The following is a 20,482-nucleotide window of genomic DNA, read 5'->3' on the forward strand; positions in this document are numbered from 1 at the left end:
TTTCTCAGTCGATTAGAAAACATGATCATCTATGAGTGAGGGTGGGCAAGGGGTGTTGGACACTTGAGAAGAAAGGGGAGTCTGTGAAATATTGTCTCAGAGACAGGGAGGGTGGATGGGCCGTGCAGAGCCCGCTTGAAGGGAGGGCTCATTCATTCCTATGGAGACCGATCAGCATGTACTGTGTTGTTCCCTAGCCAGGCTCAGCAACAAGGGTGAAGCAGGGGCAGTTGCATTTACTGGGGTGGAGACTATGCCAGGTGAGTTGGCAGGGATTGGTCTGTGTGCAATGGAACAGTAACAGTGAGGCGGTGAACTGGTCCAGTAATGGAGGTTCCAGCGGTGGCAGAGATCAGCCAAATAAGCTGGAAGACATGGAAGTCAAGCAGTGGGGTGTATGACTTACTGGTTGTAACGAGGTCTAGAGCAGCAGTTCTCACTCTGGAGTGTGCATCTCACACTTGACCATTCCCTGAAGGGCTTCTTAAGACAAAGAGGGCTGGGCCCCAGCCCAGTATCTAACTCAGTACGTCTGGGTGGGACCTGAGAATTGGCCTCTCGAACAAGTTTCCAGGCAATGCTGAGGCTGCTTGTCCACATAGAGTCTGGCCAGAGCAGTGGCCGAGGTAGAGAGGGGCCCAGAACACTGGAGGAAAGGAACAAAAGGCCACGTGGTAGGAAGCTCTTCCATCTGCGTGGATCCAGAATTGACTCAGGAGTGCTGCAGGGAGAGACTGTGACATGTCATTTGGCAAAGAACATTCTGTTTCCCTGATTCCTGGACTTACATGAAAACTTATTAGAAACTGTTACGAACAATTACATACCAATAAATTGGACAACCTAGAAGAGGTGGATAAATCCTTAGAAACACACAACCTAGCAAGACAGAACCAAGAAGAAATTGGAAGCTTAAACAGACGAATAATAAGAAGATTGACTCAGTAACCAAACACCTCTCAACAAAGGAAAACTCAAGGCTGGGTCTTCACAGGCAAGTCTACCAAACATTTAAAGAAAAATTAATACCAATCCTTTTTATACTCTTCCAGAAATGGAAGAAAGAATACTTCCAAGCTCATTTTATGAAGTTAGCATTATCCTGACACCAAAGCCAGGCAAAAAATTAGAAATAGAGCTACCAGATGATCCAGCAATCCCACTTCTGTGTATATACACAAAGGAATTGAAATCAGGATCTAAGAGGTGTCTGTATTCTCTGTTCATTGCAGCATGGTTAATGATAGCCAAAACATGGAAGCAACCTAATTGTGCATTGCCTGATGAATGGGTGAAGAAAATGCGGTATATAGGGACTTCCCTGGTGGCACAGTGGTTAAGAATCCGACTGCCAATGCAGGGGACGTGGGTTCGAGCCCAGGTCTGGGAAGGTCCCACATGCCACGGAACCACTAAGCCCGTGCGCCACAACTACTGAGCCTGTGCCCTAGAGCCCACGAGCCACAATTACTGAGCCCACGTGCCACAGCTACTGAAGCCCATGCACCTAGAGCCCATGCTCTGCAACAAGAGAGGCCACCACAATGAGAAGCCCGCGCACTGCAACGAACAGCAGCCCCCGCCTGCCACAACTAGAGAAAGCCCACGCGCAGCAACGAAGACCCAACGCAGCCAAAAATACATAAAAAAAAGGAAATGTGGTATATACACAAAATGGGATATTATTCTGCCTTTAAAGAAAGAAGGAAATCCTGCCATTTGCAACAGCATGGATGAACGTGGAGGACATTTTGCTAAGTGAAGTAAGCCAGACACAGAAGGACAAATACTACCTAGTACCACTTATGTGAGGAATCTAAAACAGCCAAACCCATAGAAGAGAGAAGGGTGGTTGCCAGGGGCTGGGGAGGGGAGAAATGGGGAGGTGATGGTCAAAGGGTACAATGTGTCAGGTACCCAAGATAAGTAAGTTCTAGAGATCTAGAATATTTTGTCAATTTATGGTTATGTACTTTAATTACAGGGCACCCCTGTTAAACAGCAAAATTACGGGAGTCTCAGACCCAAGCAACTCTGGGCACATTTGGTCTCACAGAACCATGTGTTGGGTGAAGGGTGCAGTTGGAGTGGGTTGGAGTCCCAGGAAGGCTTTGTGAGGGAGGTGGGTCCAGAGTCAGAGGTGAAGAGGTGTCCAAGGGTATTTTCCAGGTAGCTAAACAGGTCTCCATCGTGCGTGCAGAGGGAATAGGGATGAAGAGGCAGGCAGGAGGCTGGCAGGCCTGGGAGGAGGAGGCATAGAGCGGCAGGATTTTAAACTTGCCTGATTGGAGCTCACACAGGGCTGGGGAACTTGGAATTGTGGCAAAATAGGCCTGGTATTCTTGGGGAATTCTTGGAATGTGGGCAGGGTGCCTGAGAGCCACCCTTGGGGTCCATGAGCACAGAGGTGAAGAGGATATTATTTTCGTAAGATCACACAGCTGCTCAGAACCGAGGGTGGAAATCCAGGTTCTGACATCAGAGCCAGTGTTGTCTCAGCTACACCCTGCAGCCTCCCAGGAAATGCCATTCCATTGCTCAAGTTCATTTGTATAAACTAATCTGTCACTATGCTTAATTGTAGGTTTATCTTACCTTTGTTAGATTGACATAACATTTTAAAATACTAGTTTTTAGGGGACTTCCCTGGTGGTCCAGTGGGTAAGACTCCGCACTCCCAACACAGGGGGCCCAGGTTCAATCCCTGGTCAGGGAACTAGATCCCTCATACACGCCTCAGCTAAGAGTCCGCATGCCACAACTAAGAGTCCACATGCCATAACTAAGAGTCCGCATGCCGCAACTAAAGATCCCGCATGCCACAACAAAGATCCCACATGCCGCAACTAAGACCCGGTGCAGCCAAAATAAATAAATAAATGAACATTAAAATAAATAAATACTAAAATAAATAAATAAAATGGAATACTAGTTTGTATTGTTATATTTAGGAAGAAAGAGAAGACACTTATGGCCACAGCATCACAACAACCTTTTAGGGTTCCTGTTCTCCGCAGTGTGAGGCATGTTGCAAGCCCAGATTGTTGATTTTTTTCCTGTGTTCCCAGAGGTGACCCCCTAAATGGATCAGCACCATTAGCTGGCTAAGTTGAGGTTCAAGTCCTGGTCTACAGTAACTAGAATCACAGAGGGCTGATAAATTTACAGTGAAAAAATGGCCAGGAGGATAGCCTCATCCACCAGAGGGCAGACAGCAGAAGCAAGAAAAACTACAGTACTGCAGCCTGTGGGACAGAAACCACATTCACAGAAAGATAGACAAGATGAAAAGGCAGAGGTCTATGTACCAGATGAAGGAACAAGATAAAACCCCAGAAAAACAACTAAAGGAAGTAGAGATAGGCAACCTTCCAGAAAAAGAATTCAGAATAATGATAGGGAAGATGATCCAGGACCTCGAAAAAAGAATGGAGGTAAAGATCGAGAAGATGCAAGAAATGTTTAACAAAGACCTAGAAGAGTTAAAGAACAAACAAACAGAGATGAACATTACAGTAACTGAAATGAAAACTACACTAGAAGGAATCAATAGCAGAATAACTGAGGCAGAAGAATGGATAAGTGATCTGGAAGACAGAATGGTGGAATTCACTGCTGAGGAAGAAAATAAAGAAAAAAGAATGAAAAGAAATGAAGACAGCCTAAGAGACCTCTGGAACAACATTAAACGCAACAACATTCACATTATAGGGGTCCCAGAAGGAAAAGAGAGAAAGGACACGAGAAAATATTTGAAGAGATTATAGTCAAAAACTTCCCGGCGTCCGTGCCCAAGGCTCTTGGTTCTGCGGCCGTAGCACATGGCACTGGAGCTTGAGAGGGTGGGGGTGGGGGGCGGGCTGGCTGCCACCATGGCCGGGAGTCAGGACATGTTCGACGCCATCGTGATGGTGGATGAGAGGTTATGATGGTGCCAATTACACTGCTGGGCCTTCAAAGTCAGAGCCTTTATTCTACTGCAGGCACCACAGTCACAGTACATTTTGTGATCATCTGATGGTATTTCTCCTTGCTAGTCTCCTGAGATGTGACGGAAAGCCCGGTTTCATGGGGAAGGTTATCAGGAAGGCTATGAAGAAGGAAGTAGTTTGGGTATGATTGAAGGAAGACAGTATGGCACATTACATGGAGCTAAAATCGGATCTGAGATCGGGTGCTACCAAGGTTTTGCTTTTGCGAGGAGATGTCTCCTGCACGGCTGGGCCACTGAGAAAGCAAAGAGATGAAGGTCTTAGAATCGTTGATTGGAATGATTTAGAAATTCCCTTATGATGACCCTACTTATGATAAACTTCATGAAGACTTAGACAGAATTAGAGGGAAATTTAAGCAGCTTTGTTCATTACTAAACATCCAGCCCGACTTTAAAATTAGTGCAGAAGGTTCTGGACTTTCATCTTGAGGATGACAGACGCACAAAGACGAAACATCAGGGAACAGATGTTTGTATGTTAAGTGTTTAAAAATGTGATTAAAGACAAAACAATGATGGGGGATTCATTGTTTTGCAGGGAGGGTTCCAGCTTGGCCGCTGAAAGGGCTTCCTTCCTCCGAGGTCTGCCGGGTGGCCTCGGTGCCCCCCCATGGGGCCCCTCCACATAGGCCCGTCCTTTGTTGGGCCCTGTCTGCTCTGCAGCATGAACACGGCCCTGGCAGAGCCCTCACCGGGCTGCTCTTCTCTGGTCCAGGGTCCAGGCCCCTGGCTCACGGTTTCTCGTCATCTGGCAGGCCTGGCTGGATCTAGACTCAGGTTGGCTCTGGATATGATAAACCTCCCCTTTACCCACCGGGCTTTGGTCAGCGCTCAGAGGGACGGTTTTTAAAAAAATGAGAGCCACAGGGTTGACACGAATCAGGTTAATGGGAAGGAGTGATGGGTACTGTGACATTTATTGACCCTTGAGATGTGCCAGTGCTGTGACCTGCTTCTCATGTTTTATTTAGTCCCTTCAGGAGCCCATGAGGTAGGCGTTATTCCCATTTTATAGACGAGGAAACTGAGGCCCAAGAGACTGCCTGGTCCAAGGGCAGTGGGGGCAGAGCTGGGACTCCAGCCCTGTCTCCTGGTGCCCTCTCTGGAATGCATGGTCACACCCACAGTCTCGGGGTCCCTGCCCGCAGGTCCCCGCTATGCCCCGTGGAGCCCTGGGGCATCTCATGTCGCCATGGACGTGGGCGTCTGGCTGAGAGGAGCAGAGGCCAGCCCTGTCCCCAGGAAGCTGGGACGAGCTCTTCCTGTGTCCCTGGGTGGGTGGGGCTCTGCAGCATCAAAAATGGTCAAGGGGAGGAGATTTTAAGGCCACCGTTCTATGTGCAGAAACTTTGCAGCCTTACTGCATGCAGCCTTCCTTCTAGTGTGAGTTCTTCTGTCTTCTGCCCGGACTTAAAAGGCATCATCTGTACACGGTGCATGGCCTCAGGTGCGCCTTTGTCACAGACACCAGCAACGCTTATCTCTGGCTGGTAGGATGGAGGGGCTTTTGTTGTTGTTTTCCTGGGTGGATTTTTGTGCTTCCTAAGCTATCTGTTTGGATAATGTATTATCTTTATAATTGAAAAAAATAAAGAGTATATTTTAAAGCAGAAAAAAAACCCCAAAAACTTCCCTAACACGGGAAAGGAAATAGCCACCCAAGTCCAGGAAGTGCAGAGAGTCCCATACAGGATAAACCCAATGAGAAACATGACGAGACACACAGTAATCAAATTGGCAAAAATTAAAGACAAAGAAAAATTATTGAAAGCAGCAAGGGAAAAATGACAAATAACATACAAGGGAACTCCCATAAGGTTAACAGCTGATTTCTCAGCAGAAACTCTACAAGCCAGAAGGGAGTGGCATGATATACTTAAAGTGATGAAAGGGAAGAACCTACAACCAAGATTACTCTACCTGGCAAGGATCTCATTCAGATTTGATGGAGAAGTCAAAAGCTTTACAGACAAGCAAAAGCTAAGAGAATTCAGCACCACCAAACCAGCTCTACAACAAATGCTAAAGGAACTTCTCTAAGTGGGAAATGCAAGAGAAGAAAAGGACCAACAAAAACAAACCCAAAACAATTAAGAAAATGGTAATAGGAACATACATATCGATAATTACCTTAAATGTGAATGGATTAAATGCTCCAGCCAAAAGACACAGGCTTGCTGAATGGATACAAAAACAAGACCCAGATATATGCTGTCTACAAGAGACCCACTTCAGACCTAGGGACACATTCACACTGAAAGTGAGGGGATGGAAAAAGATATTCTATGCAAATGGAAATCAAAAGAAAGCTGGAGTAGCAATACTCATATCAGATAAAATAGACTTTTAAATACAGAATGTTACAAGAGACAAGGAAGGACATGACATAATGATCAAGGGATCAATCCAAGAAGAAGATATAACAATTATAGATATATATGCACCCAACATAGCACCTCCGTACATAAGGCAACCGCTAACAGCTCTAAAAGAGGAAATCAACAGTAACACCATAATAGTGGAGGACTTTTAACACCTCACTTACACCAGTGGACAGATCATCCAAACAGAAAATTAATAAGGAAACAGAAGCTTTAAATGACACAATAGACCAGATAGATTTAATTGATATTTATAGGACATTCCATCCAAAAACCGCAGATTACACTTTCTTCTCAAGTGCGCATGGAACATTCTCCAGGATACATCACATGTTGGGTCACAAATCAAGCCTCAGTAAATGTAAGAAAACTGAAATCATATCAAGCATGTTTTCTGACCACAATGCTATGAGATTAGAAATTAATTACAGGGGAAACAATGTAAAAAGCACAAACATATGGAGGCTAAACAATATGTTACTAAATAACCAAGAGATCCCTGAAGAAATCAAAGAGGAAATCAAAAAATACCTACAGACAAATGACAATGAAAACACGATGATCCAAAACCTATGGGATGCAGCAAAAGCAGTTCTAAGAGGGAAGTTTATAGCTCTACAAGCCTACCTCAAGAAACAAGAAAAATCTTAAATAAACAATCTAACATTACACCTAAAGGAACTAGAGAAAGGAGAACAAACAAAACCCAAAGTTAGCAGAAAGAGAGAAATCATAAAGATCAGAGCAGAAATAAATGTAATAGAAACAAAGAAAACAGTAGCAAAGGTTGATAAAAGTAAAAGCTGGTTCTTTGAGAAGACAAACAAAATTGTTAAACCATTAGCCAGACTCATCAATAAAAAGAGAGAGAGGACTCAAATCAATAAAATTAGAAATGAAAAAGGAGTAGTTACAACGGACACCGCAGAAATACAAAGCATCCTAAGAGACTACTACAGGCAACTCTATGCCAATAAAATGGACAACCTGGAAGAAATGGACAAATTCTTAGGAAGGTATAACCTTCCAAGGATGAACCAGGAAGAAATAGAAAATATGAACAGACCACTCACAAGTAATGAAACTCTGATTAAAAATCTTCCAACAAACAAAAGCCCAGGACCAGATGGCTTCACAGGCGAATTCTATCAAACGTTTAGAGAAGAGCTAACACCTATCCTTCTCAAACTCTTCCAAAATATAGCAGAGGGAGGAACACTCCCCAACTCATTCTACGAGGCCACCATCACCCTGATACCAAAACCAGATAAAGATGTCACAAAGAAAGAAAACTACAGGCCAATATCACTGATGAACATAGATGCAAAAATCCTCAACAGAATACTAGCCAACCGAATCCAACAACACATTAAAAGGATCATACACCTTGATCAAGTGGGGTTTATTCCAGGAATGCAAGTATTCTTCAATATACGCAAAGCAATCAAGGTGATACACCATATTAACAAATTGAAGGAGAAAAACCATACGATCATCTCAATGGATGCAGAGAAAGCTTTCAACAAATTTCAACACCCATTTATGATTTAAAAACCCTGCAGAAAGTAGGCATAGAGGGAACTTTCCTCAACATAATAAAGGCCATATATGACAAACCCACGGCCAACATCATCCTCAATGGTGAAAAACTGAAAGCATTTCCACTAAGGAACAAGACAAGGTTGCCCACTCTCACCACTCTTATTCAACATACTTTTGGAAGTTTTAGCCACAGCAGTCAGAGAAGAAAAAGAAATAAAAGGAATCCAAATCAGAAAAGAAGAAGGGAAGCTGTCACTGTTTGCAGATGACGTGATAATATACGTAGAGAATCCGAAAGATGCTACCAGAAAACTACTAGAGCTAATCAAAAATTTGGTAAAGTAGCAGGATACAAAAGTAATGCACAGAAATCTCTTGCATTCCTATACACTAATGATGAAAAATCTGAAAGAGAAATTAAGGAAACACTCCCGCTTACCAGTGCAACAAAAAGAATAAAATGCCTAGGAATAAACCTACCTAAGGAGACAAAAGACCTGTATGCAGAAAACTATAGGATATTGATGAAAGAAATTAAAGGTGATACAAACAGATAGAGAGATATACCATGTTCTTGGATGGGAAGAATCAACACTGTGAAAATGACTATACTGCCCAAAGCAGTCTATAGATTCAATGCAGTCCCTATCAAATTACCAGTGGCATTTTTTACAGAACTAGAACAAAAAATCTTAAAATTTGTATGGAGACACAAAAGACCCCGAATAGCCAAAGCATTCTTGAGGGAAAAAAACAGAGCTGGAGGAATCAGACTCCCCGACTTCAGACTATACTACAAAGCTACAGTAATCAAGACAATACGGTACTGGCACAAAAACAGAAATACGGATCAATGGAACAGGATAGAAAGCCCAGAGATAAACCCACGCACCTATGGTCAACTAATCATGACAAAGGAGGCAAGGATATACAATGGAGAAAAGACAGTCTCTTCAGTAAGTGGTGCTGGGAAAACTGGACAGCTACATGTAAAAAATGAAATTAGAACACTCCCTAACACTATACACAAAAATAGACTCAAAATGGATTAGAGACCTAAATGTAAGACCGGACACTATAAAACTCTTAGAGGAAAACATAGGAAGAACACTCTTTGACATAAATCACAGCAAGATCTTTTTTGAGCCACCTCCTAGAGAAATGGAAATAAAAACAAAAATAAACGAATGGGACCTAATGAAACGTAAAAGCTTTCGCAAAGCAAAGGAAACTACAAACAAGACGAAAAGACAACCCTCAGAATGGGAAAAAATATTTGCAAACGAATCAACAGACAAAGGATTAATCTCCAAAATATATAAACAGCTCATGCAGCTCAATATTGAAAACAACAAACAGTCCAATCCAAAAATGGTCAGAAGACCTAAATAGACATTTCTCCAAAGAAGATATACAGATGGCCAAGAAGCACATGAAAAGCTGCTCAACATCACTCATTATTAGAGAAATGCAAATCAAACCTACAATGAGGTATCACCTCACACCAATCAGAATGGCCATCATCAGAAAATATACAAACAATAAATGCTGGAGAGGGTGTGGAGAAAAGGGAACTGTCTTGCACTGTTGCTGGGAATGTAAATTGATACAGCCACTATGGAGAACAGTATGGAGTCTCCTTAAAGAACTAAAACTAGAATTACCATATGACCCAGCAATTGCACTACTGGGCATATACCCAGAGGAAACCATAATTCAAAAAGACACATACACCCCAATGTTCACTGCAGCATGATTTACGATAGCCAGGTCATGGAAGCAACCTAAATGCCCATCGGCAGACGAATGGATAAAGAAGTGTGGTACATATATACAATGGAATATTACTCAGCCATCAAAAGGAATGAAATTGGGTCATTTGTAGAGACGTGGATGAATCTAGAGACTGACATACAGAGTGAATTAAGTCAGAAAGAGAAAAAGAAATATCCTATATTAATCCACATATGTGGAACCTAGAAAAATGGTACAGATGGACCGGTTTGCAGGGCAGAAATAGAGACACAGATGTAGAGAACAAAAGTATGGACACCAAGGGGGGAAAACAGTGGGGGGTGGGCGTGGAAGTGTGATGAATTGGGAGATTGGGATTAACATGTATACACCGAAGTGTATAAAATGGATGACTAATAAGAACCTGCTGTATAAAAAAATACATAAAATAAAATTCAAAAAATAAAAAATAAATGGCCAGGAGACAGGAACTGAAAAACAGAAGAAAGAGCCATCAGAAAGGTGCTTGGTGAGAATGAGCAGAGGGTCTTGGGGATCCTAGCAGCTGTTCTCCGCTGCTTTCAGCTGGAAGCCAGAAGCCTTAGTCCAGGCTGGGCCTGGAGACAGCTGGAGTCCCAGAAATATGGGGACTCTTGGTCTCCTCTTAGTTGAGACTGTCTGCAGGTCACCCTGCTCTGACTCCTCGTACCAGGAGGGTCCGCTGCAGATGGCTGGCTGTTCTCATCCTTTAGACGTTCACTGGAGAGACACGCTGGAGTGGCTGGACTGCTGAAATAGCTTTACCTTTCAGTGGGCCTTCATGTCACCTTCTTTTGCACTTTAAATGTCACAATTAAAGCCCTCCTGTAGATGAGGAAATGGAGGCTCAGGGAGCCTCAGTAACTTACCCAAGCTCATCTAGCTAATAAGTAGTGGATTTAGGGCTCAAACCCAGGCCCAATTCTGAAACCTGGGCTCCTAACCACTGTGTGATCATTCTGCCTGTTAGGTTTTTTTTTGTTTTTGTTTGGGTTTTGTCTCTGTTAGCCATTTTTAAATTGTCTGCTTCGAAGTCCAGGATGTGCCATCAGCTTGGAGCCTGCCCACTCCACTCGTTTATATTGCTTCACTTGTGTGTTGACCTCTAGCTTGTTTTCTCTTTCAGTGTGGGATTTGCAGTAAACCAATGGGTGAGCTTCTGGATCAGATCTTCATTCACCGTGACACCATCCACTGTGGGAAATGCTATGAGAAGCTCTTCTAGGTGGGTGCTGGAAACTTACTAGAGGGAAGAAATGTGCTCTGGTCTCTCCCTGAGTCTTGACCTGGGACACTGCTATCTCTGTTAGCCTTTATGTTCAGGGAACCCCGAGTCCTTGTGTCCCTATGCCCTGGGATACTTTGAAGTCTTAGGTGGCGCAGATAAAGACCCTCCCCATGGACATTTCCAAATTGCAGGAGTCATTGTCTCTTCCTCTCAAGAAGCATCTTCCATGCAGCACCTCAGCTAAGCCCTCTAGCTGCCCTAGGATGCTGGCCAGGCCTATGTTGTTAGCCTCATTTGGGAACAAGGAAGTAAAGACCTAGAAAGCAAAAGGACATGGGAAAACACCTGGCTTGTAGATGGCAGAATCAGGACCTCAACCCAGGACTTCAGATTCAGGTGTGGGGCTCTCTGCCACATTCCCTTGAGTCGCCTCCACCATTGCTCATATAGCATCAGATCAGGACTCAGCCAAGGTATTCAGTAAAACAAGATATATAGCTGGGGACCAGCAGCAGGTCAAGGCCAGGATACATAGGCATATGTGGGAAGTGATGGTGCTGTCCTGGTGCCTGGGCAGCTTCTGGGCCACATTGTGAACTCTGCCTGAAGACAGGTTTGCGTGCTAAAAGCCAGTGGAATTGACCCCAGTGTCTGAGCTTCATGGGGCCCAGTGATCCTCCTCCTCAACTAGAAGCACAGAGCAGAATATCTCCCTTGAAGGCAATGGGAATCGGTAGCAACCAGGCCCTCCACCAGCTACAAGCCTGTTCTGCCTTTTCTCCAGAAGACACATTGACCTGGACTGTTACTCCTGATGCCTGGAGCAGTCATCCTCCCCAAGGGCTTGTGACTGCTCATTGGATTGGGTGTGTATTTCCAATCTCATGAATACTTCTATTTTCTTTTAGCTCCTCCAGGCTAAGAAGAAGCTGATAACTCCTGGACAAGTTTGACTGTCCCCGCTTGCCCCAAGTTGCTGACTCTTCTTCCCTCACTTCCTCTCTCCTCCATTTGATTGCTTCATGTTTTTGCTCTTCTTAAGTTGAACTTGCTTACATCCAGTAGCATCCATGTCTTAATGATGTTATGATAATTACTTGTGTGTGTAGCTTTTTGTAGCTTAGAAAGCACTTCCCATCCATTATGTTACTTCAGGCTCAAGCAAAGAGGATTGAACAATAATTCCATTTTGGCTTCCCTCAGACTGGCCAGCTCCCTGATGAGTTTAGGTGGCCTGGTACAATAGGCATGGACAAGAGTGTGGGGTTCGGTGTATCCTGACTTTTGGGACAGAGAGCAAATCACATTCAGGTTCACAGCTGTGAGTGTGCCTTTGGAACTTGACAGAAGAAGAAGACCTCCTGAAGCTTCTGAGGGGTTAAAGACTGTTGACGATCCCTGGTGGGTAAATTGCAGACATTGAATGCTAGGGATTGACATAGGCTAATGTTTAGCTTGTCTATTTGCCATATATATTTTTTAAACTTTCCGTATACTTTTACAACTAGTTAGTTGCTTTTGATTGAGTTATATAGCAGATTTTAATGACCTCCTGCCTACCTACCTTTCAATATAGTTGCGTTTTGTCCTGCAGGCATGTGGACATGTATTAGAAAGTTTACACGTTAGGTTTAAATTCTATAGAATGTGATTCTTAAGAGGCTACTGACCAAAGGGAAATCTGTGTCTGAATCTTGCTAGCTAATTAATAACTTTGCCCTCAATTTCCGATCCCTAAACTTTACACAGAAATCCCCTAAAGCAAGTTTTAGGGTCTATAGACTCCAGCAGGATTATGAAGGGAGAAAATCAGCTAACATTTCTTGAGGCCTTACTGCGTACCAGGCGTTATCACAAAGTGGTGGCATTAATCCCCATGCTAATCTTGTACAGAGGGTATTCTTCTCCGCAGTTTGCAAATGAGTATGTTGAGGCTCAGAGAGGGGGTCATTGCATCGTGCAGAACCATCGCTCTCTCCCTCTAGTAACAGTAATGACAGACATGAACGTTGAGTCAATGCTGAGTATATGCGAAGCGCTGTGTGGAGGTGACACCACGCCCTCAAGCCTTCCCTGAGGCACACTTTTACAAAGAGGGGAAGGTGGGGAATTGCACCCCTCCTCTGGGCATCCTGGGTCCCCATAAAATACCAGAAGGGCCAAACTGGCCCTCTCACCTCCCTTTTCCATGAAAACACTTCTGAACTGAAATACTCTCAGCTGGGAACAGATTTGACTCACAGACCTTCCCAAAGAAGAGCTTGTCAACCCAGGGGAAGCTCCAGTAGGCTAGCCGATCTGGGCACAGGGCCCTCAGTGACCTCCCATTTTCCAGTCCAGACTCTGTCCCAAGCTAGTGGCAACTACTGAAACCCCAGGTACTTGGAACAGGGATACCTGTTGGCCAGCTGGACAGATGCAGGCCCATTCATGCAGTCAGCTGATGCTCTGCTCAGGTTCGACTGGGCCCCTCTACCTTTGGGCCCAGCATCACTGTGTAAGTTCCTCGAAAGGACAACCTGACAGTTTTTCTGATGAAAAATGAGGGCCTTTTCTCTTGGTTTAATTAGAAAATGCCTCTCCATCTCTCTCCAGTTTCTGAGCCCTATGCACATTGGCTGGTGTACTTGTTCTTCCTGCCAAATGATCAGAGAGGAATGTTCCATTTATTTCCATAGATGTGCGTCAGATTTGCTCTGGAGTGGAAAACTGGCCATGTACTCGTACAAAATATGAGCTGGTTTTCCTCAAGACTAGCCCTCAGCCTGGGACTTGGCAGATGGTAGGGACTGACACATAGGTGCTGAATGAATGAGTGAAAGGGAAAGAAAGGTCGTGCCTTTGGGTGGGAGGTAGCACCCCTGAGTCTTGGCAGGATAAAGAGGTCCAAGATAGGCTGGCTTCTCTACCTTCTAGATACACTCTGCGTTTAAGAGAGTTTTAGAACCAACATGCAAGATATTGACTCCAATCTGAAAAAGTCTCTTTCATGTTTAAATGGCACAGAATTCTTCGGACTTAAGGAAGAGAGGTGGTTGCATTACACTTTCGCTTCTTTTTATTTGCCTAGAATTTTAAATCATACTTGCTTAACTCATTAATGTACACAATTATAATAAATGGTAAGATATTTCATGTGTAAATGTTAACGTTTCCTTTTATAGGTGTAATAACTTGGTGTATTTGGCTGTGTGATTTATTTTCTCCTATTACCTGAAGCCACTCTCTTTACAAAAGCAAATAAATACTTTAAGGAGTATCAAAGTTTTCTCTACAGAAGCAAATACTTTTAAGAAGTATCAAATCTAAAGAGAAATAAACAGCATTATCTAGAAACTATGCATGCACAGCAAGTGTGCAATTCCAGACCTGTCAGATCGTAATGAAGAATATTTTATTCTTTTGGGCCCATCCTTCCTTTCATTGTCGACAGGTGGCCGCCTCGTCCTTACTGAACACTTGCAATGACCAAGAGCTCAGTCCCTTACAAGCCCATTCTGTCTGTGGAAATGCGTTCCTCAGCTGAGTTACAACCTGTTCCCTTTAACTACCACCCACTGGTAATCTGTAATCCCTCTTTTATACGCCAGCCCCTAAAATTGATAAATACGCTTGTTGGGTTCTTCCTCTGTCAACTCTTCTCTCATTTAAACACCCCTGGTCCCATCAGCTCTGACAGGAATTCTGAGTATGCATCTCTTACCCTCAAAGGTGCCCCCCAACTGCACGTCCGAACCCATTCCTCCAGGTGTGTACCGACAGGCAAGACTTTCATCTTGCTCATTAAGGCTGGTGCCCCAAGCTGTCAGAATCCTGTTGAATAGTCATTCTGCCTATCACGTGATCCATGCTTCCAGGTTTTGTATCCAAAAATATAATTTGCATGTCATCGATGTCTTGATCCAGCCTGGGGCCAAAAAGGGTGGTCAAGAAGTCAGTCCAAAGATAGAAGACATGACAGAGGAATCCCTCTACAACTGAGCAGGGATGTTGGGACCTAGTATTCAGTAGGTATTGAACTAGTGTCCCTGTAGCTACTTTCTCACCCCAACCTCAGCCACCATCTTGGCTACATGAGTACATTTGGCAAAGGAAGAAGAGGTTTTACCACTTCAGAGGCAAGACCTCTAACAGTGGCTCCTGACCAGGCCTAGGACTCTGTTGCTGATAGCATGTGACACCAAGACCTAGAAAAAAAAAAGGGGGAGGGTTATTTTGAAAAATGACTTAGCAGACCAGGTTCCCACCAAGCCAGTTGATCCCCAGTACCCAGCCTCCCCTGTTCCTCCTTCCCCTTTACAGATCCACACCTGTGAGGGCCCCCAACCCATGCACCCCCATGTGGGGTCCTCTTGGGGACTCTGCTTATGAATGTATTCCGCCTGTGAATTTCCACACACACCACATTTCTCTTGTGATGTTTCTCTGCACAATATCCTTTTCCCATGAACTTCCCAAGGGAGGAAAGCTTCCACCAGGGGACCCAACACTGGTTACATTGAAGTCAAAGTTGAGATCGCTACCTGGCCATTTGGGGCCCCTCTTGCCACTGAATCAACAAGAAGGGTGTTATTTTACCTGCTGGCTGACTGCTCCTGATTATCGAGGGGGAAAAGGGTCGCTGCAAGGACCACATCTGAAACCTAGGAGAAAAGTCTTCTGGGAGTGTCTCTTAGTGTTCCCATGTCCAATAGTGTAAGATAACGGATGACGGTAATGACTCATGCAGGCAGGACCACTAAGGGATCAGATTGGTTAGGAATAAAGGTTTGTATCTTACTGCCAGGTAGACAACCACGACCAGCTAGATGAGGTCATAGGGAACTGAAATGCTAGTGGGAAAGGAAGTTACAAATACTGTGACCTCATGGCCAGTTGCAAAAATAACAGCTATAGAAGCTATGCATACTTCGTCTTGCTTTGCTATTATATATTTAAATCTGCCCCATTTTCTTTCTCCCATTTCCAAATCTTGCATTTAAATTGTGTGGGTGGTGCTTAATCATATAATTTAACCTATAGGTTACAGTATGTCAAAGTGTAATTATGACAGAGCTAGAGAAGGAACAGACATCCCCCAGAGAATTGAGAGTGTATCTAATGGGACTTTTGACGTCCCCTCTTCTTGAAGAAGGCAAAGGCATATTCATGTATATGAGGTATGGTTGCATCATGCTAAGCAGAAGCATAGTGTCACTGTTGTTATCATTTGTAAGAAAAATATGGGGTGTCAAAAAGAGGGTACACCTGGCTTTTTTCCCAGTGGCTTCTGGGAAACCTCCTGCGAATTATCCATGACAGTCCTCCAGGTGGAATTGCTGGGGGCTTTTTCCTCCTGTACCAGCAGCAGTCTCCCTGACCTTCACTGCTCCAGCCTTCTACTGCTTGTGTAAGCCACTGATGCCTTGTTCTCAACCCTTCCTGCTAGGGAAACAGTGGCACTGCTTTCCTGATGGGCTTCCCTGTTAATGCTGTCTCCACCCAACCTCCTTCTGTACCGCATGCCCTGCCTGTGAATGGCTTCTGCAGCATGCATTCTACCTGTGAGCGTTTCCTACCATGCCATCTGTCCCATGAAGAATCCCTGCTCCAGGCCTTCCTCACTGTACACTCTGTCTCTGAACACCTTCTGCACAGTGCTGTCGCCCAAGAAGCACTTTGTGTGCCAGGCCCGTTATCTAATGCCATCTGCAGGATTCCTTTTCTTTTGAACATCCTCTGAACACTGAGCCCTGCTCATGAATGCTGCCCGTGTTCCCTCCCCATCCCACCTCCCACTGCCCAGGAACTCCTGTCTGCTGCACTCTTCATAACGTAATCAGCGTGACCTCCTCCTCTGGGTGCCTTCTGCGTCTAACTCTCTGCTTGGGAATGTGTGAGTCTCTTTCTAAAGTCCGCTGGCTGTAAGAGATTGCTACAGGCCATTCTAGTGAAGATTGTCTGCACACTCATATTTTTAACAGCTTTATTGAGATATATTTAACACACAAGAAACTGCACACATTAAAAGTGTTCACTGGGCTTCCCTGGTGGCGCAGTGGCTGAGAGTCCGCCTGCCAATGCAGGAGACACGGGTTCGTTCCCCGGTCCGGGAAGATCCCACATGCCGTGGAGCAGCTGGGCCCGTGAGCCATGGCCGCTGAGCCTGCGCGTCCGGAGACTGTGCTCCGCAACGGGAGATGCCACAGCAGTGAGGGGCCCGCGTACCACCCCCCCCCAAAAAAAGTGTTCACTTTTTAAAATTAGTTTTCACACATGTATGTATCTGTGGACTCATCACCCCATTAAAATAGTGAATATATACATCACTCTCAAAACTTTCCTCCTGCTTCTTTGGAATCCTTCTATCCTGCAGCCACCTATCTGCGTTCTGCTACTATGGATTACTTTGTATTTTAAAGCATTTTATATAAAAAGTTTTATATAAAGAGTTTTACATAAATGGAATCATACAGTATGCGCCCTTCGATGGAGGGATGGTGAGTATATACGAATGTATATGTTGGTCAAAACTCATCATATGTACACTTAAAATGGATGTGTTTTATTGTCTGTTAACTATTGTCAAATAAAAAACAAATACAGACTCATTAAGGAGAGACTTTTATTCAGAAGAATTGTTGAAAGAGGGGAAAGGGACTTTTGCAACAGAGGGAGGGGGACTTTTACAATAGGGAGAATGTTGTGATAGTAAATTCTGCAAGCATCTGAAAAGTTAGGGGAAAAGTTTTTCTTTTTTAAAGAAGAGTAAGCAAGGTTAGAAAGAATTGGATGTGGGGAAGTGGGATGAAATGGTGGCATGATTGCATAGCAGGTCAGAGAATATTTTCCACTGAGTCCAGTCTATTCTCAGGAGGGGCTGTCTGCTGACTCAGGCTGGGGGTGGGCCAAAGTTCAGGGGCCTGGGGGAAGGACAGAAGCTGAACCAAAGTTTGATTAACAAGCATTTTTTTTTTCCAATTCATCTATGCTTAAAGACAACTTAGAGTCTTCATAAGGATCTAGGCAGTCAGCTTTTAGGTCTGTGGTGCCAAATCAGGAGGGAGAGAGGAAAATGAGAAATGTTAGTTTGGAGGGTTGTAGCCAGATATTGAAAGAAATTGGAATAACTGAAAATTTGTTAAGTGTTGACAATGTGCGCAAGATTGCAGGATTCAGTCCAATTTACAAATTCTTACCTGGTAACAAAACCATGAAGTTTTACAAAGAGGGGCAAAATAGCTCAGAGACAATGAACAAGACCAGAATGTCATAACCCACATCTATAGTATTTTCTAATGTTCTAATGAAATGCAAAATTTCTCTCAATGGTCACCCTCTTTTTGATCAAAGATCATCTCAAATAAGGTTATTCTTTTTTTTTTTTTTTTTTTTTTTTGCGGTACGCGGGCTTCTCGCTGTTGTGGCCTCTCCCGCTGTGGAGCACAGGCTCTGGACACGCAGGCCCAGCGGCCATGGCTCACGGGCCCAGCGGCTCCGTGGCACATGGGATCTTCCCAGACCGGGGCACGAACCCGCGTCCCCCGCATCGGCAAGCAGACTCTCAACCACTGCGCCACCAGGGAAGCCCCAAATAAGGTTATTCTTGATTGCAAACTAACTCTGGTCTTACTAGATTTGACCTCATTATTTGCACAGGTGCAGCAAGGATGGTAATTGGCCATGGAGCCCTTTTAAAGTTTGCTTTGCTGTAAGTTTTTACAAAGAATTTCAGATTGGACTTTTAAAGCCTCTCAAGGCTAGTAAGCCAAGCCAAGAACTTGATATCACCCAGATATCACCCGTGGTTCCTATATATACATATTGGTGAATTCCTCTCAAGGTACCCAAAATAACCTGAGTTTCCTGGACTTGCCAGGAAGAGACCTTCCTTACTCATCTGTAAGGCTGGGAACTCTGTAAGCCAAGTACCAGGTTCCCAAGGGAGTTTTATAAGACTTGGATTCATAAACTCAACCCGAGTTCCTTAAAATTGTCAGGTCATACGTGATTCTATGAACATCATTTACAAATATGACATTCCAGTCAAAGCCTTGGTTATATAACCAGTGTTTCCAATTATGTCCTGTTAATAAGAAAGGCAGGTTCTTATTGAACCTAGGCATGTAACTGTATTACCATGAAAATAAGAGTGCTCAAAAATAATTTCCAAATTCTAGAGGGATTGGGCAGGGAAGAAAAAATAAATGGTTTGTGTCCATTTATGAAAGTATAGTCTACTAAATTGTTATCAGTCATGGATAGCTTAAGAGAAATGAGAAAGGGTTCCTTATATCCAGAATATAGAGCATGAAAGCATCAGCAATATTCCAAACAAAACCCATAACCATCTTTCATGAGTTCATTAAGTCCTATGTAATTAATTCTTGCTCTGCTCAGTCGTGGGATAGCAGTCTCATGAACCCATCAGCTTCTTCACTAGAGTTCTGGAAATTCTGGCTTAATCCAGTGACAGGATTTCAAAGTTAATTTAAGTAATGGCATCAGAAGCTTGTGCCTCAGAGCATCTGGCATAGTCTTTTCCATGGGGGTCTGAGACAGTCCCTTTTTCTTGAAGGTGAAGCATTCTGGCCTGTAGCTGATTGCAAGCGCTTTCAGGGAAGCCTTAGTGCATGACAAAAGGTTTAAAATGCTCATGGTTAAAGATCTGATGAGAGTTCATCGCAAAAATAATGCAATTGACAAGGAAATTTTGTTGTTTCTGTGGCATGCAACATTTTAAAAGATAACTACAATTATGATTGATAACACTACACTGTTTAATATCGGGCAAAGCAACACCAGGACATATCATGAACACTGAGGGGGGCATTGACAAACCTCCAGGAAATTAATACGGTTTCTAAAACATTTATATTAATAACATTTCGCTCACAGAAGTGTAACCTACAGAAGGTTAGGCATCTCTTATGATTTGAAAAAGCCTCCCATGAAACTCAATATATCAAATAAACCTAATTATTTCTGGCACCTCTGTTTTTACAAGGTAAGAGATACTTTGTGATTTTCCAGGCTCTATCTGGGAAAACTCAAATAAGCTTTGAGATCAAGAATATACCACTCAGGGGAATTCGCTGCCGTTCCAGTGGTTAGGACTCAGCACTTTCCCTGCCGAGGGCCAGGGTTCAATCCCTGGTCAGGGAAATAAGATCTCACAAGTCACCCAGTGCAGCGAAAAAGAAAGAAGAGGAAAAAAAGAATATATCGCTTAGGATTTGAGTGTGGGGAAAGTAAGATAAAAAACTTGTCAGAAGGTTTGAACACTTGGTTAAATAAGATCATGTGTCAGTAAGAAACACTACTTGTCTATTTAACCAAAGTGACAAAATATTTAAAAAGTAAATCTTTGGAAGTAATGCAGTTATAAAGAACCTTAGTTCTTTCAAAAGTGACAAGACTTGGTTGAAGGCTATGACAAAGTCAACATAAAGCAAAGAAAATTATTCTGATAAGAAAGACTCTTTGGCCGGAGGTGCGCCCGGGGCCATGGGACAAGCGGGCGCAGAGGTCGCCTGTGTTGGGGGGCGGTGTGTGGTGAGCTTCCTGTGGCTCCGCCGGAGCATC

At 43.8% G+C, this 20,482-nt stretch overlaps 1 protein-coding gene across 1 annotated transcript in view; it reads left to right on the forward strand.

Moving 5' to 3' along the window:
• ZNF185 (zinc finger protein 185 with LIM domain) overlaps positions 1-10,915 on the forward strand; it is a gene marked incomplete at both ends in the record, with an annotated part of 43,283 nt that extends 32,368 nt beyond the window's left edge. Inside the window, one exon of the mRNA XM_079728183.1 lies at positions 10,817-10,915. Within this exon, the coding sequence (XP_079584309.1) occupies positions 10,817-10,915 (99 nt within the window). The remainder of the gene's footprint in view (positions 1-10,816) is intronic.
• Positions 10,916-20,482: the final 9,567 nt, after the last annotated feature.

This window comes from Hyperoodon ampullatus (assembly GCF_949752795.1).
Source record: "Hyperoodon ampullatus genome assembly, chromosome: X".
Lineage (NCBI taxonomy): Eukaryota > Metazoa > Chordata > Mammalia > Artiodactyla > Ziphiidae > Hyperoodon > Hyperoodon ampullatus.